This window comes from Lolium rigidum, chromosome 1 (assembly GCF_022539505.1).
Source record: "Lolium rigidum isolate FL_2022 chromosome 1, APGP_CSIRO_Lrig_0.1, whole genome shotgun sequence".
NCBI lineage: Eukaryota > Viridiplantae > Streptophyta > Magnoliopsida > Poales > Poaceae > Lolium > Lolium rigidum.
The window spans coordinates 348,562,489-348,578,652 of NC_061508.1; the positions used below are offsets into that span (position 1 = coordinate 348,562,489).

A 16,164-nucleotide genomic window follows, 5' to 3' on the forward strand; every position below is an offset into this window, starting at 1 on the left:
ATTGGGAGAGAGAGACAGAGAGAGATATATCGAGCGAGAGACTGGTTTGGAGACACATGAGTTTTTATTTTTTTTATTAAGATGTTGGTTTTGACATCTCAACTAGCTTGGGCTTGGTCTAGTTCAAAAACAAATTCAGTTGGTTGATTGTTTCTTCTTTCCATGTCAGCGATTTTCTCAATTAAACCAAAAAAGGATGAAAAGTGAACTATTCCGAGAGTTCAAGGTCCGTTCTAAACTAAAGATAAATTTTAGGATGAAAAGTGAACTTCCTCAAAAGTTCAAGGACGAGAAGTGGACTTTCTTCTATATAAATTAGTGTAAAACAAGCATGGAGTATCAAAAATTATAGATACATATGAGACATATCAGCGGTCTGATGGATGACGAAACTGAACTTTGGGGTGGATCATGATCATAGTTCTCACACATGAAAAATTTCATGCCAAATTGATCTGAAAAATCCTCCACCTGCTTAACCTTTGCAAGACGGTCGTACCAATACCGCTCCGCTGTCACACCCTACGGCAAACTTGCAGCCTTAGCCTTCGTCAGTCTAGACTCCTGGTCAGAGCACGACACACTCATGGTAGCTAAGCGTGAGACGATAGGAAAAAGAAGGGTAGAAGAACCTGTGCAGCGAAGTGTGTCGATCCCTACTTTTTATAGGAAAAATTCTGAGAGCGTGGCGGGAAAATATGGCGGGAGAGCGGTGGCGGGAAAGAGGGAAAATATGGCAGAACATATGGCGGGAAAGCGGTGGCGGCAAAAGAATGACGCGAGAACTGTCCGGAGATATCACTCCTACTAACCCTAAACCAAAACCATGCAGATCATCAGGTCGAACAGTAGCAGGACGATCGGTCTGTAGCTAACCAATTGGTCTATGGACCAACTAGTGCCCCAGATGGCCGACTGCCGGTCGGTTTTCTAAACTCCAATCACCATCTACTGACCGACCGAGTCACACTTTTGAAATTTATTGAAAACCCATGCTATTCCTAGAAATAAATAATTAATGGCGAACGCTACGCGTCGAGCGGCGGATCTGGGGGCAAAAATCGGTCGTCCTCCACGCCGTCCCATGACGATCCGACGGGCAGAATCAGTCGCATTTGGAAATTTACATTATAGCCCCCGGTTTCTGGAGAATCAACCCGCAGTACTATATTTCTCAGATAATAGTTCAAATGCAGTTTTACATTTGCCACCCTTCTTTTTCTGGAAACCAACCTGCAGTATCTCCCTAATGTGAAGAGTATTACAACAAAAATCATCTCTCCGCGTACAAAAAATATATACTATTACAACAAAAAGTCGCAACATTTTAAAAAGTAATGTCACAATAAAGTGGTTAAACCAACAAATTGTTTTGTTGGAGATTAATTTACAACAAAAGTAGCCATTATTATTAACAAAAACCGGAGACTATTACAATAAAAATCCATATGTTTGCAAAAAAAGAAGAAAATATTAATTTGTTACATATTAAATTACAACAAAAATCACCAATTTTTTTTACAAAAAGTCACAACTGATTACAAAAAAAATCAACATGTTTGCAAAAATGATGCAAAGTGGTCAAGCGATATTTAATTTGCTACAGATTGAATTACAACAAAAATCACCTACTATTTTATTCAAAGTCACAAATGGTTACAACAACAAAAATCACTTTATTAGAATCAACAAAAAAATAAAAAATGTTGTCTCTTTACAACAATTGTTAACAACAAATTCTACAAAAAATACGGATTGTTTACAACAAATAGTTCATCATCTCGCTCATGTGTTTTACAGCGAAATCATTATTGGGAAAAAAAGCAGGCCCATTAAGCCGATGCGGGAGCCAGGCCGGACTACCGTCGCCGGATCGTAAGCATTTTCCATAATTAATTCGTATTAATAAAAAAATCGCCAATCTAGCCGGGGTAACCTGGACAAGGATTTTATGCACATGGGAGTCAGTGCTCCCTTCACTTTTGAATTTTTGAAAATTTCAGATTCTCATATTTCTCTGCTTTCAAGAATTATGACATTAAATATGTAGATAGATGTGTATACGAGGATTGGAATCAAAAAAGTCCCGTCAAAAAATACGTTATATTTTGGGAGATGCAAAAAAGATAAATTTCTCACAGTAGACTGTCAAAATATACGTACAATTGTACTACTATTTATAGTCAGAAATTTGTCTTTTTTGTATTTTCCAAAATACAAAGTATTTTTTAATGGGACTTTTTTGACTACACTCCTCGTGTCTAAATCTATCTACATATTTAATGCCATAATTTTTGAAAACATAAAAGAGCGAGATTTTGAAAATTTTCAAAAATCCAAAAGTCCAATGAAAACATGTGCTCATGTGCACATGGCACTTTCCCTGGAAAAGAAAATAAAAAGAGCAGCACGCCTATCACGTGCGCTCGTATCGTCAAGGCCCATTTCGGCAGTAGACAAAAAGAAAGAATGAAAAAACCCGTGTCCAGCGGCACACAGCCGACGCCGACGCCGACGCATCCCCTTCTAGTTCATCCTCGTCAAGGGTTCCCGGCGGCGAACGAAATACGCCGCCCTCCGACGCCCGGATCCTCCGGCGACCGGGCTACGAAATGGCCACGGAGCTGCCGGAGATCCCGGGCCACCTCCTGGCCGAGATATTCCTCCGCCTGCCGGCCCCAGAGGACCTCGCCCGCACCTCCGCCGCCTGCGTCGCCTTCCGCCGCCTCGTCACCGACGGCCCCTTCCTCCGCCGCTTCCGCCGCCTCCACGCCCCGACCCTCCTCGCCTTCCTCGACCTCGAGGGCTTCCACCCCGCGCTCCCGCCCCACCCCTCCGCGCCCGCCGCCGCCGCGCTCGCCGCCGCCGGCGCCGACTTCGCCTTCTCCTTCCTGCCGCCCCACTGCGCCTGGATCATCCAAGAAATCCGCGACGGCCGCGTCCTCCTCGCCCGCGACCACGGCGAAGACGAGCGCCCCCCGGTCTTCAAGGAGCTCGTGGTCTGCGACCCCTTGCACCGCCGGTACGTCACGCTGCCCCCGCTCCCCGACGCCCTAGCCGCTTCGGTACTGTTTCACCCGGCACCCGTGACGCGCATGCCCTGGTGCGAGCCCTGCCTCGCGCCCCTCGGCGACGACGACGAGACAGAATTCACAGTCATCTGCGTGGTGCACTGCGAAACCAAGCTGGCCACCTTCGTCTTCTCCTCGGCCACGGGGCAGTGGCTCCCCTCGGCGAGCAAGCGCTGGAGCGAGCTGTTCCGCGGCAGGCGCGAGTCGGCCGCGGATGCGTCGGTGCGGGAGCCTACTTCATCCAATTCCCCGCTGGACCCGACGTTCCTCAGACGCCACTACGCGTACGGCTGCTTCTACTGGGAGTCCACCATGGCCAAACGGAAAGACCTGCTCGTCCTCGACACCCGAACGATGGAGTTCTCGATCACCGACCTGCCATCCAAGGGGTGGGGTACGCTTGGAGTGGCCATTCTGGAGGCGGGGGAAGGCAACCTTGGGTTGTTCGGCATACGCGACCAACCGGCTGGTGGCAAACCTGATCTATGCTACACCGTTAGACAGAACAAGGGCGAGAGTTCCGGTCAGTGGCAGATGGTGAGGACAATCACGCTAGGTTCTGGGTGTCTGCATTATATCAAAGCTTCAACAGAGAGGTACTTTCTCCTCGTAAGCGCCGATGCCCCACGGTGGCTAGGCTCGTCTTTCAAGATGCCAGACTTGGAATACTTCTCCATGGATGTCAAGGAATTGCAGCTTCAGAAGGTTTCTGTGAAACCTTTCGGGGCTGCCTTGTCTAGGACGCGCATATATACCAACTTCCCCCCATCGCTGCTGTCTTCACCAACAATATGAAATGGTAAACTTTCATCCTAGTTATGTCCTGCCCCTCATAGTTATCACACAACTTGTCTAATGCTTGGTAGTTCATTATTGCAATTGACCGTTCTTGTTTACACGATTTACTAATGGTTATTTTTATTGTGGTTGTGGGAAAGCTAATCAAGCGGGGGAGCATAATTGTGATTCTTTAGACATAAAGTTGTGTGATAACTACGAAGTTAGTACTTACATTGCCATTTCAAAAATATGCCACTTTTCTTGTTTACACAATTACCTAGGTTTTCCTGAGATCATGCTTTCCCACAGCCACAAGAAAAATAACCGTTAGGTAATTGTGTAAACAAGAACATAATCAACTTTATGCCACTTTTAGTTAGTACTTACATTGCCATTTCAAAAATATTTGGTAAAGTAACATCAGTAGTACAATAATTTGTATGCATGAAATAAATCTGCCTAGTAGCGCTTTCGCAAATAACAACCTTATTCACTGCTCTTAATAGCAAGAGTAGCGTGCTCACAAGCTGTTTGATTTGAATCAGCCTCATAATATCAGTTACAGGTTGATACCCTAATAGATTTCCCTCCATGACTTAAGTTAGATTTTATTCTGTGAAACACACCTAAGCTAGAAGTTTGTTATACTACTACGTAATATACAAAGTTCTGCAACACTAGATTACCAATTTAGCATGATTTAAAGATTTCCTGAGCTCCTTTCGTTTTATGTACATGCCTCTGTCTGGCTGTGTTCCAACTTGCATTGCAAATTACAGTGCTAGACACATAAAAGTGTTACTTTGCAGTCACATGTTTCAATTCCAGTTGAGATCAACATCACATATTGGCTAATGCTATTCTTGTAATGCTTGTGATACTGTTATATCTAGCACAACACAAAACCTATATAACACATCGCTTTTAGCTCGTAAGCTCTTGAATGTGTAGAATATCCTATACATTAAAATTTTACCCATTTTTCCCATCATTATTGTTGTCTTCACCAATAATATGAAGCTGTAGACTTTCTAATCCGTCCTTCGTCCTAGTTTTGTCCTTCCCTTCAATTTATCATACAACTTGTTTAATTTTTTGATAGTTGGGAAATTAATCAAGCTCGGGAACATAGTTGTGGCGTTTTCTCTTATTTGTTCCAATTCACATTTTAAGAGTCATATAAGAGAGATGACCTTCCACATAGCTCATGCATCCACTACTATTGTAGGTTTCATGTAATCTTAAAATACTAGGTCACGGTAATTGTTGTCAAGGAATAGTTCTATGGTCAATGTAATGGAGAATGAATGCAAGTATAAATCCAATTTACCTTTGGAGTGTATTAGGATAGTTTGAACATTTTACCTGCCTCTTTTCTTGGTATGCCAATGCGTGCCATTAATATCTGTAGGGTGATAGAGGGCATGCAACAGACACTTGTCTATCCTCGATGGTTCATTCTTGCACTTGGTCATTCTTACTTGGATGATTTTGTATCAGTTATTTTTCTTGTGCTTGTGGGAAAGTTGGTCAAGCTTTGGAAGATAGTTGTGGTTCGTTGTCTTGTTTGTTCCAGCTCCCGTTTTAAGAGTCATACAAGAGAAAACATCTTTCACATAGCTCATGCATCCACTGCTATTGTAGGTTTCATGTAACCATAAAAATACCGGGTCACAATAATTGTTGTCAAGGAATAGTTCGATGGTCAAGGTAATGGGGAATGAATGCAAGTATAAATCCAATTTACCTTTGGAGTGTTTTACCTCGGGAAAGAAAATCATTACAGTCAAGCATGACCCATGTCCAATTTCACTTTACAAATATAAGGAGCCATATTTGGTCATTTTCAAGTATATCAGGTTTTCCCCTCATGATGTTTTGAAACAAAACTGCCTAACTGGTCACAACTAACAGCATGAGCGAGTCACTGCTCTGTATAGAAAAATCTATGATTTGTTGATTGTGACTAACCAAGAGTCCAAGAACCCTCTTATGTATTTCCTGTAAGTTAGAAGTGTTTTTCTTTGAAACCCCCTTCTGATGTATCTCCTTCGGTAACCGAAGATAGAAGTGTTTTCTTCTTTCTGATGCATCTCTGTTAGTGACGTAAGTTCGAAGCTTTTTTTCTTTGAAGATAACCTAAGATAGAAGTTCGTTAATAGTGCTTGGTAATATATGAAGTCTCCCTAAAAATGGAAATGTATGAAGCCCTCAACAGGAAACTAGCAATTTAGCACTACCTAATATTTCCAGGACTTATTTCTGTTTGTTTATTGCTTTGCATGCACCTGTCTGCTGTTTTCCAACTTGCATTGCAAAATAAAGTGCTAAACATGGAAAAGCAAGTCTTTGCAGTCACATATTTAAAAATCCAGTTGGGATCAGTATCACCAGTGGAACAAATGCTATTCTGCTAGTGCTTATCTAGCCCAATATAAGACCTCTATAGCGTGTTCCTTGTGAACTCTTGAATCTTTGTAGAAATTGTTCCCATAATTCTTTCTGGTGTCTGAACTTCTGTATTGTTTCTTCAGGTTCGACGGAGCCGTGATGTGATCAGCATTGTCAACTCAAAGCAACTCTTAGTTTTGGGAGCGTGGAGTTCTCTCAGAACTGATCACCTCGCATGCAAAACGACCCAATCTACACTGCTCCACTGTGCGGTGGTCATGTCTATGGTTTCGGTCAATTAGTGTGACAACGTTGTGGATGTTCCTTGCCTAAGAGTCTGCAAACTTAACTGTATGCTTCAGTTGGCAGTGCTCATGTCTATGTCGTTCTTCCTATCATGCTTAAGAGTGTGACATGAAGTTAACTGTCCCTGTCTATCGAGGATACATTGTGTGATTTCTTCTCTACCCTCCATGTCTACACAGATCACATCCAGGATACCATGATCGTGTGGAGGATGCAATTGTGGTTGTCAGAGCTGGGCGTTGCATTGGCAGCGGCGCCTCTCATAGGTAGAGCGATTGCTACATAGTGTGAAGCTTGCCAGCGGTAGCAATGGCGTGGTAGTGCCAGTGTGTCGGGGAGGTCTTCTCTGCCGCCTCGAACTCTTGATGTCCTAGACGAGCGTGAGGCGCACTCGAACTCTTGATGTCCTAGACGAGCGTGAGGCGCACACCGTGCCTCGCGGTAGATCCTATGCTCTTCTCCTCTAGCTCGTGATTTGCAGATTGGCCAACAGCTACAACAGTAGTATACTCTAATCTAGGTTTCTGCTCTCTCCCACCTCGGCATAACAGTACAACACACCGAACACCTGGTGTGTAACAGCTCGTTCTCCCCTTCAGGAAGCAGCTAGAGGCGTACTTAGAACATCTCTAGCAGAGCCCGAGCCTGTAAACACGTGAACTGAAAATTCGAAGTTCAGTTCATCGAACTCGTGTTTACGGGTTGGAAAATCGTTGGCATAAAAGAACCCGTAACCGAACTGAAGAAAACCTAAATTACTTAGTACACCTAACCGCGCTATCTAGTTTGAAGCAAAATGCGGCCAAATTGGCCTCTGCGCGCGGCGGTGCCGGTGGTGGTGGAGCGTCGAGGCGGACGACGGCGTCGACGCTGGTGAGGAGCTTCACTCCTCGTCGTCAAGCTCGACTATCTCGAGCTTTACACGGCGGATGCGCTCCTCGCTGCGAGCCGTCTCGTACTCACGCACTTGGCGGACAGTGTCGGCCTCCTCCCGGCGGAAGCGAGCGCGGGCCTCCGCCTCCGTGATGGCTGCCACCTGCGCGATGACGGCGTCCTCCTTGTCGGAGTCGTGGACGTAGTCGCCCGCGGAGAACGTCGGCTCCCGCGCGGGAACGAGATCCTCCTCGTTGGAGCTGTCGTAGACGGGGGGCCGCGGTCGGCGACTCTAGCCGCCTGACGACGAGCCCTCGCCTCCATTGGCGTACCTCGCGAGATTCCCTGGGGGCGTGAGCCCTCCGACCGGTTCCACTTCCGGCGTTCCGCGTCGGTGCGGAACACGGGGGGCCGCGGCGGCGAGTCCCCGCCACCCAATTCCGCGATGCGCCCTGCTGAGCCACCACAGGAGGCCATCGCGCCACGGAGGGGGGGGGGAGTGGTGGCTGCTGCGAGCTGGATTGCTCGCCAGAGCAGAAGCAGGCGGCAGCGGAGGGAGTGGAAGGGGCGGAGGGGAGTAGGGTTTGGAAACCGAACTCCCCTCCGCGGCCCTTTTAATACGGGGCGGCCGCCGAGTTTCTCGGGGCCCCGAACTCGTTTTATGGGCCAGGCCGAGAGTTCGAGCTCCGTTCTGGCCCAATTTCAGTCTGAACCCGTTTTTTCGCCGGATATTTTCGGTTTCGACCAGTTTTACGGTTGCTGTTAGAGATGCTCTTACCGGGTCGACGACGACGGCCACTCTACAAGCCGGTACCTGTACCGGGTTGACGGCGACGGCCACACTCTGCAAGCCAGTAGCTGCAGTCCTGAGTTGCCACGGCTATAGAGGCGACGGGAGGATGCGAGCAGGGGCGGGCCCAGCTCAAGTCATGGGTATTCAGATGAATACCCATTAATTTTGGTAAAAGATTTTGTATATATATAGTGTATGCATGAGGTACTTAGGGTATTCAGCTCACATGCACAGTATGTGTGCTCCTCAGGCCGAATGGTCTCCTCTGATCTAAACCCAACAACGATTGCCGGTGTCGTTTATGGAAGCACATGACCCAACATGTCATGCAGGCTTGTTCAGAAGATAATTTAATCCCTTAATCTAATTTTTCCGGTCTCCAAACGATATTTAATGAAAATATAATCTATAAACCTTAACTTGCAAAAGACACTATTATTATGAATACCCAATGTCGAAATCCTGCGCCCGCCCCTGGATGCGAGCACACCAGAACGACGGGTACTGAGGAACTGGCAGCCGCCGCCGCTCTCACCACGACTCCACGAGCTCCATGGGGCTGCAATCGCAGTATGACGCCGGAGGCGCGCGGGAAAGGAAAGAACGAAATTAATGCTCCAGCTTGGTCAGACATGGCGCCTCAAGCTTCGCCGTTGCGCGTGATATATATTTATAAAAACTTACCATCTGCGGTTAGTCTTGGTGCCGGTTACGCTTCCAGAAACTCTTTTCCGGTTTGAGTTTGGCTCGGTTAGTTGGCTAGCACTTGGGCACCGTGGGAAGACATAAAACACTACGGAATCGCTATCCTGCAAAACACTGTCGCCGCAGCTAGCAGGTCTTGCCGGGCGCAGTAACCATGGATCACACGCAAACCTTGCCGGAGGACGTGCTCGCCAGCATCCTCGGCCTCCTCCTGCCGCGTGACCTCGCCGCCTCCCGCTGCGTGCGCAAGGCGTGGCTCGCCGTCGTCGACTCCCATCGGCTGTTGCTCCCGCACATCCTCCCGCACTCGGTGTGCGGCCTCTTCTTCAACTACGTCGACTACCATCGCCCGCACTTCTTTGCCCGCCCCTCAGCGCAGCCCGCGATTAATGGCAACCTCAACTTTTTACCACATCATCACCATCATTTCAACACAATCTTGGATCACTGCAACGGCCTCTTGTTATGCATTGATGCACCGAGCACGCGCTGTGTGGTTAACCCTGCCACGAGACAGTGGGATAATCTGCCTTGGAAGTATGAGAATGCTAACCCGCATCTTGTGTTTGACCCCACCGCCTCACCGTACTACGAGGTGTTCTCGATTCCGCGAGTGCCTAACAAAATAGTCCCAAACTCATCGCCACAGGTGCCTCAAAGGCTCGCAAAATCTGGCAGCCTCAAACAACCCTCAAGGTCACATGATGTTGAAAATGGATCCACAGAATCATCATCGAAAGAGTACAAACAAAAGAGTGACATATTGCTGTGTTTTGAGTCATCGTTGATTGACACCAGAGGGGAGAACGAGGATCCAACATCAGATTTGATGGAATGGCCACCATATTTATGGGGGTTAAATGTATTCTCATCTAACACAAGGCAATGGCAGACGAGGTCGTTTCTCCGTGAATGTGGGGCTGCAGGGACAATGGCTGATGCACGACTAGATCTATTGGAGCCTAGACCTTCTTGTTGGGGAAAATACGGGGGACCGAGGCGGCGCTACAGTGCTTATTGGAAAGGATCACTCTACGTGCATTGCCATGGCGCTTTCGTCGTGAGGTATAAAGACCGAAGCACATCTTTGCAAAATATTTTTCAAATTATTCTACTTGTAGTGTTTCGCCTCTATGTGGATGTTTTTACAAGCATCACATCACTGGAGCATTGGCATTGATGCTATTTTTTCTTGAATTAATTAATATTTGTGCAGGTTATCTTTGTCAGATTGCAAATACCAAGTAATACAAGCCCCCATAGATACCAAGAAAACCAACTATCCCCAATTTCTTGGGAGATCGGAAATGGGGGTGTACCTTGCAACGCTACACGATAACTATCAACTTCGGGTATGGACCCTCACTGAATCAACCAGGTGGACACACTGGGTGTTGAAGCACCATGTTGATCTTGAGCCATTGACAATGGTAGATTTACACGACATCAGGGTTTTTGAAAACACTTGGACCATAGGTGATGATGATAATATTCGTTATTATGATTATAATTTTGATAATGATGATGATGAGGAGGAGGAAGAGGGGGAGGAGGAGGACGACGACGACGATGAGGAGGAGGTGGAGGAGGACGGCGAGGAGGAGGAAGAAGAGGAGGAGGAGGGGGAGGAGGTAACGAGCGAGGATAGCGACTGGAACTCCGACGATGACAATATCCTGAATATTGAGGATTATGGTACTTGCGACGGCACCATCACCTTCCTTGGGTTTCACCCGTACAAAGAGGTTGTTTTTCTTGGATTAAGATCGTTGGTAGGAGTGGCCTATCATCTGAAAAGCTTGAAAGTTCAATATCTAGGTAAAATGCGCGCAAAGGATTACCACAACTTACCTACAGGTGGTATACATGAATGTTTTGCGTATACCCCTTGCATGACTGGGAAGCTTCTTAAGCATGCCTCAGGGTCCTACGGACAATAAATATTTTGGCAATAGTTTAAGGAACGACGCCCTGATGTTTAGCTCCTCATATTATTTTTTTGCCATCGTCTCTTTGAAACTTTTCCTGGTTTGCTATGTCGATATCATGTACTATGCATTATTAATTAATGTTTGTTCTTGTTAGTTTTTCTACTATTTGAAAATTTACTTAAGTCGGTTGTGGATTCAGATTTAGATTGATGGACGTCCATGGGTGGTGAATTGCAATGGTTTTGCACTGTTACACAAATACAAGACTAAGATTTGTCAAACAATTCACTTAATACTTCCAAATTTTAAAAGTTGCGGAAAGCTATGGGCCGAACATGCCCGCATTTGCAAGCTAGCGTGACGACGAAGGTAAGTTGCCAAGCTATTTTTGTTGCTGTTGTGGGCCTGAAAATTTATATTTTTTCGCATAAAAATACCTCCGTTGGTGACACATCGGGTGGCTGCCACACCCGTCGTGCTCAATTCCGCACGTTCACGCGATATGCACGTCCAAAGGTGAGGCGGAATATCATTTTTGAATGCACAAGTACCAATTTGCACTACGTAAAGAATCAATGACGAGGATCAATGATTTATGACCTGTTTCCGTTAATTGGAAAAACAATTTTCACTTGGAAAATATTTCCATCGCTCGAAATTCACTATATGAAGAAAAAACGTCATATCATACGTTCAGTATCAGTATCCACTGTGGTCTCACAATACAATAAGATCCTTTTATGTATGTATATGTATGTTAAACATGTTTTTGGCATACACATCTACGAGCTTTTGTTTTAATTGTTTCTCTCTAAAAGTAATCTAGGATCATTTGTTTTTCTTTCTACTCTGACTGGAGCATTTTGAACACGTTTTTCTCAGCATTTTGAGCACTTTTCTGGACGAGTGGACGACGGGCAGGGAGCCAAAGATTGGCCCGTTGCCCAATATTCTGACCGCCGAAGGCCCATTTCGGTAGCACGGAGCACACTCGTCCTAGTCCACAATGGGCAGTAGCTGCTCACTCCCAACTCCTCGAGGGTTTCCGGCAGCTGTCTCCTCCGGTGGCCAGTTCTTCCGCCGCTGCCACCGGCGTACAGCTACCGTTCTCCACTCCTCCACCCCACCGGCCACCTCCTCGGCGCGCCGTCAGAGCGGTCCCGAGATAAAGGCGACGACTCTGACGGAGATCACCGACCACGTCCTGGCCGAGATCTTCCTCCGGCTTCCCGCCGCAGAAGACCTCGCTCGCGCCTCCGCAACATGCGTCTCCTTCCACCGGGTAATCGTAGACACCGACGGATCATTCCTCCGCCGCCGCCACGACCCGCCCCTCCTCGCCTTTTTCGACCACGACGGTTTCCACCATGCCCTCCCGCCTCACCCCTCCGTGCCCGCCGCTCGCGCGCTCGCCGCCGCAGCTGACTTCTCCTTCTCCTTCCCACCAAACAACCGAAACTGGTACATTCAGGACATCTGTGACGACCTCTTTCTCCTCGTCCACCCCGTCGAGGGCGAGCTGCCCCAGGTCTCCATGGAGCTCGTGGTGTGCGACCCCTTGCACCGCAAGCACGTCCCGCTCCCCACAATTCCTGACGACATAGTCGCTTTTGTGGCGCACCCTGGTACACCCTGGTGCGAGGCTTTCATCGTTCCCCTGGAAGAAGAGGCGGAAGCGGCTTTCACTGTGATATGGATGGTACATTTCGATACTAGGTTGGCGGTCTTGGTCTTCTCTTCGAGCACTAGACAGTGGCAAGCTGCTGTTAGGATTGATCTCCACCACACCAGAGCCCAACGGCCCTGGCACGACCCCTTGACCTCGTCCGCGCCCTGATCGGGGGCGCCCAACCGTTCACTGGTTGGTGGGCCCCTGTCGCCTGTGCTACATATAGAGTGGTGGGGGCGGTGGCACTCGAGACGAGGTTGACTGGAACTGCCACTCGCCCCACCAACACACCTACTGATCTAGGTTCAGCACAGTGCCGACGGGAAGCACCATCACCGCCGCCACTACCTCACCCACGCCACCGCCGTCGCCACAATGTTGACACCCGTAGAATCCTCCTCACATGGAGAAGGTACACTTTCCCCTCTCCCATCTCTCCGTTTTCTCTCTCAGATGCCAAGTTAAACTATATAGATACATAGTTCTACCGATTACATCTACCCTAGTGGATCCTAGGGATTCAACATTGGTATCAGAGCGTCTAGTGCTAGATCATAATCGGTAGAAAAGAAAGAAAAAGGCTAGATCGACCCGAACACCGAACCCAAACCCTAACCGATGTGCTAGTGGATCCATTGGATCCCATATATATTTGCCTTGGGGGACCAAGATGGTGCTATAGTACGGTGGCAAGGATCGCTCTACGTACATTGCCATGGTGCATTTGTTGCAAGGTATATACCGTAGCACATCTTTGCGAAATCATTTTTTTTAATTCTTGCAATAATAGTGATTCTCTTGCATGTGAATATTTCTAAAAGCAATGCATACTATAGCTTTGTCACCGATAACATTTTTTTCTTGGATGAATCATCATTTGTGCAGGTTCTCGCTATCATAGTTCACTTACAAAGTAATAAAATGAGCCGATAGATACAAAGAAAACTAAATATGCGCAGTTCCTTGGGAAATCAGAAAAAGGGGTGTACCTTGCAAAAGTTCATGATAGCTATCGGCTTCAAGTTTGGACCCTCAAGGAATCAAGTGGACACATAGATTGGGTCTTGAAGCACCATGTTGATCTTGAGCCAGTGGTGGTATGGTTGGACGACATCCAGGTTTCTGAGAAAACCTGGGCCATAGTGGATGATGATGATGTTTGCCATTATGATGATGAAGTGGAAAGTGTAGAGGTAGAAGTGAAGGTAGAAGAACAAGAAGATGAAGATGATGATAAAGTTGGATACGGAGTACACCAAGAAAACAATGAAACAATTACGAGCGAGGTTTGTGAATGGAATTCCGACGATGACAATGTTCTGAATATTGAAGATTATGATCATTGCTACAACGAAATATCCTTCCTTGGTTTTCACCCCTACAAAGAGGTCATTTTTCTGGGATTAACACAATTGGTAGCAGTAGCTTATCACTTGAAAAGCTCGAAAGTTCTGGGTGAAATGCGCCCAAGGGATTATCATCGATCACCTACAAATGGCATATACGAAGCACTTCCGTACACCCCTTGCATGATTGGAGAGTTTCTTGAGCATGATTGAGAGGGCCCTCATGGACATTAGTGTTATGGCAACAATTTAAGGATGTCACCCTGATGTTTGGGCCCTTGCTTTTATTTTTGGCCATCGTCTCTTTGAATCTGTTCATGTTTTGTTATGTGGATATCATGTGGTGGCAGATTTCACTTGTGTAGGTGCTATTTTTGATATTTCTATTGTGTCAAGTTCATTAGGTTTCCATTGTTGCTGGTGAACTGCAGTCAATTTTGGGTATGCAATTAGATTGTAGTACATTCCGATACCAATTTTGTTGCTTTCATTACTGAATTGTGTGATTTGTACACGTGGTTGGTTTTGAGTATGAAAATTAATTGATAGCTTGAGGACCAAAATAATATATCATGTATCTTTGCATGTTTGGGTGTTGTTTCATTGAAGAGTAGTACTACATCAGCCATAAAGAGCTACATGTAGCTCGGCCTTCAAAACGCCACACTCGAATGTAATGTCCTTAGGCTGGTCATAGTGCATAGTAACTTCAACTAGTAACATGCACATGACACTAGTTTATGTTACTACCCTCATAGTGCATAGTAACATCAAGTTAGTACTCCATTAATTAGCTTGTAGACTCATTGTGCCTTGAAAAGTGTGATGTTACAGTAACTAGCTATGTTACTCTATCCTCCTCTCTCATCATTAACTCAGTGCCACATAAGCAAATTTGCTGAGTTGGCTCCTAAGTTACTACTGAAGTTACTTGCACTATGAGTAGTCTTATTTGTAGTGTGTCCCTATTTGTGTGTATAGATTTATTACTCCCTCTGTACTTTAATATGAGTTATAAGTCATCTAGAAGTATATCATCGGAAAGTTCTTTTAAATGTGCATCGGATAATATATTTTTAGATAACATAAAACTCATATTTAGTTGATTAATTTATTAGTCAACTAAATACATATTTAACAATGTATTTTATTTCTTTCTTAAAATAGAAAAATCTGAAAATGCTTAGCTTGATAGGAAGTTTGGTGTAACCTTGCATCTCAAATTAATTTATTCGAATACATACAAATCTAGATAAATACAAGCCATCAATTCGCTTAGTACGGAGTAAATACGTGAGAGAAGAAAATAAAAAATGAAATCTAGATAAGCCATGTATATGAAGAGCCCCAGTCTCATTCACAGAAAGATCCACCGAGGTGCATGGTAGTACGTACACGTCACGCACTATGGAATAAATGACATGTTAAAACGGGATAGTCAAACATTGAAATAAGCAAATGGGGTTATCATAATCTACATGATGTCAAACAGAGCCCAAGGATTGGTTTGCGACTTTACGTTTGATGAATTGTGTTGTCATGACCTTGTTCTGATAGTTTGCAAAACCATATAGGCAACAAAAGATTAAAAAATGTTTATTAAACAAATGAAAAGCATGGGAAAAGTAAGTTAAACAAATGGAATTACCTTATTTGATCGCATGAGAAATAGAGACTAAGCTGTCCAACTTCGTATTTCCACATTTTAATTCTATTTTAAAACAAATGCACAAGCACCTAATATGCATTGGATAAACAATATTATGAGGATCATTGACTTAAGAGTTGAATTATTTTATCGATCATGGACAAAAGGTCCCGTTGACTCTAGTTTTTTTTTTTTACAAAAATGACCGCCGATATTCTTGGACAAAATACTAAACAATCATATGGTGCATGTACATCTAGCGTTCATGCTGGCCTGACACTAAAATAAGGAAATTTATTTTTCTAGATACACATGCACCCGGGGCTACTTGTAGTACGACTGATGATCAAGAAGTGTTTCCAGGCATACACATCTGTGAGCTTTTGTTTCAATTTTTCCCTCATAAAATAATCTTTTATTTTTCCTTCTCCTGTGACTAGACCATTGTGAACTGAATGTGAACACCTTCTTTTTTCTCAGCACTAGTACAAATGCCCGTGCGTTGCCACGGGTCCTCAAATTTTATTTCTCAGTGCACATATGTAATTCACAACTCAGTGTGAAAATTCAAAATAAATCAAGAATATCATAATGTACTCAAAATAAATCAAGAATATCATAATGTACTGATGTATGATAATACTGAACGTA

The 16,164-nt window shown here is 45.3% G+C and overlaps 1 protein-coding gene across 1 annotated transcript; it reads left to right on the plus strand.

Moving 5' to 3' along the window:
• The first annotated feature begins 2,567 nt into the window (after positions 1–2,567).
• LOC124684563 lies at positions 2,568–6,698 on the plus strand. The gene is made up of 2 exons (XM_047218845.1): positions 2,568–3,870; positions 6,386–6,698. Exon 1 carries the CDS (start codon positions 2,613–2,615, stop codon positions 3,864–3,866), a length of 1,254 nt encoding a protein of 417 aa, XP_047074801.1. The 5' UTR covers positions 2,568–2,612; the 3' UTR covers positions 3,867–3,870; positions 6,386–6,698.
• Positions 6,699–16,164: the final 9,466 nt, after the last annotated feature.